Source organism: Epargyreus clarus, unplaced genomic scaffold (assembly GCF_041222505.1).
Source record: "Epargyreus clarus isolate Ecla_fem2 unplaced genomic scaffold, WU_Ecla_fem_2.2 ptg000009l, whole genome shotgun sequence".
Taxonomy (NCBI): Eukaryota; Metazoa; Arthropoda; class Insecta; order Lepidoptera; family Hesperiidae; genus Epargyreus; species Epargyreus clarus.
Window position 1 is genome coordinate 12,112,656 of NW_027332217.1, and position 1,595 is coordinate 12,114,250.

At 33.7% G+C, this 1,595-nt stretch overlaps 1 protein-coding gene across 1 annotated transcript; it reads right to left on the reverse strand.

The window, feature by feature from the left end:
- Window positions 1-372: 372 nt before the first annotated feature.
- On the reverse strand, window positions 373-1,195 carry LOC140744658 (GILT-like protein 1). The gene has a single exon (XM_073076271.1). It carries the CDS (start codon window positions 1,193-1,195, stop codon window positions 560-562), a length of 636 nt encoding a protein of 211 aa, XP_072932372.1. The 3' UTR covers window positions 373-559.
- Window positions 1,196-1,595: the final 400 nt, after the last annotated feature.

Sequence of the window (1,595 nt, forward strand, 5' to 3'; positions counted from 1 at the left end):
TTTAATTCATTCTCTATTTATTGAATTAACAAATATTATTTATTACAAGACAAAAATATTAACAATTCCAAAACACATAAAAAAAATGATGGAAATATTTAAAAAATAATGAAATATTATTGTTATACGTTAAATATTGGAAGACAAATTTTCGATACGTTATTCGTATAAAATGTCACTATCATAAGTAAATTCCTTATGTTTTATTATTCTAATTATCTTAGAATTCAAAAGGTTTCAATAATAAATGTTTTCTACTCTTCGGGTCGCGTCACACTAAAATATTATTAACAAGTATTTTATAGAGCGATCCAAAAACATTTTTAAAGACTTACACCACCACTGAAATCACTTGAATCAATTATTTGTAGGTATAGTACGCGTAAAACTGCTAGTCAGCTTTGAATATAGAAATAAATCATTGGATGACTACACATGTTCGCAACAACTTCAGAGCTAGCAGTTTGGCGCGGACTATAAATGTTAAATGTATTACAACTATAGATTTTCAAAAAAACACTGTAAAAGCGCTGTCAATCTAAATGATCCTACTCGATACTTAAACCTGGCAGTTAGTAACACCAGTAGTAGGATCGTCCGCCAAAGCAAAGCAAATAAGACTTCTCAGTCTTGTCCTCGCCTGGTTATGAATCTCCCGATCGATGACGTTATTGATGAGAATATACGGAACGAAGTTGATGATTGCCATCGGTTCGGCCGCAGCTTCCTGAGCTGGTCTTTCGAGTGCATCTCCGGTAGTTGACATGCAGAAGTCGACATCAATGAGATTGAGACCAGTAGCCAAAGCGCAATTGTATGTTCCCAATTCAAACGCTTGTCTCGGTCTCGTGAATTCGCACGCCATGTAATTCACTTGTGCGTCTTGATTTCCACGCAGCATGTTCAAGACACACCTGTGCAGACGATTCGCCCAGCAGTCGTTCGGTCCGAACTGGCACACCATGTTCCCATTCTCGAATCTGGTCCTCCCCCAAGGCACAAATTCGACCTCCAGAAATTGTTTGTACTCTGCATAGACTGGAACAAGATGTTGAGTCATGAAGTTAAGAGCGTCTGAGCATGCCGACGTTGTTCCTATTGTGATCTTGATCTTCCCATTTACAGTTTGAATGGCAGCCTTCGTAAAGCTAATTGTTAAGACTAAAATAAATGTGGTCAAGTATTTATTAGCCATGATTTCAGAAGTCACGCACTACTTGAAATGCCGTTAAATTAGAATTGCTATCGATTTTGATAATTGAATATCATTATCACATAGCTGATTTGGCTTCATTGTAACAATGCTATAATCAGATAAGATAGCCTTAATATGAATATGCACTAAATAAAGTCATTTTCATTTTAAATTTATCAGACTTATCTGATTGTTATTGGAACTACGAAAATTGTTCAACTGTTTATAAAAAAATATTTTTTGGCTATGAGCTACGTCAATATTATCTCTGACTTTAATTATTATATTACTTTTAAAATGCTTTTCAATTAAATAATCTCAAAGTACAAATTTAAATAATTTGCTTATTGTTATTTCCTATTAAATTTATTTTATTTTTAATTAGTTGAAACTTCCTTAT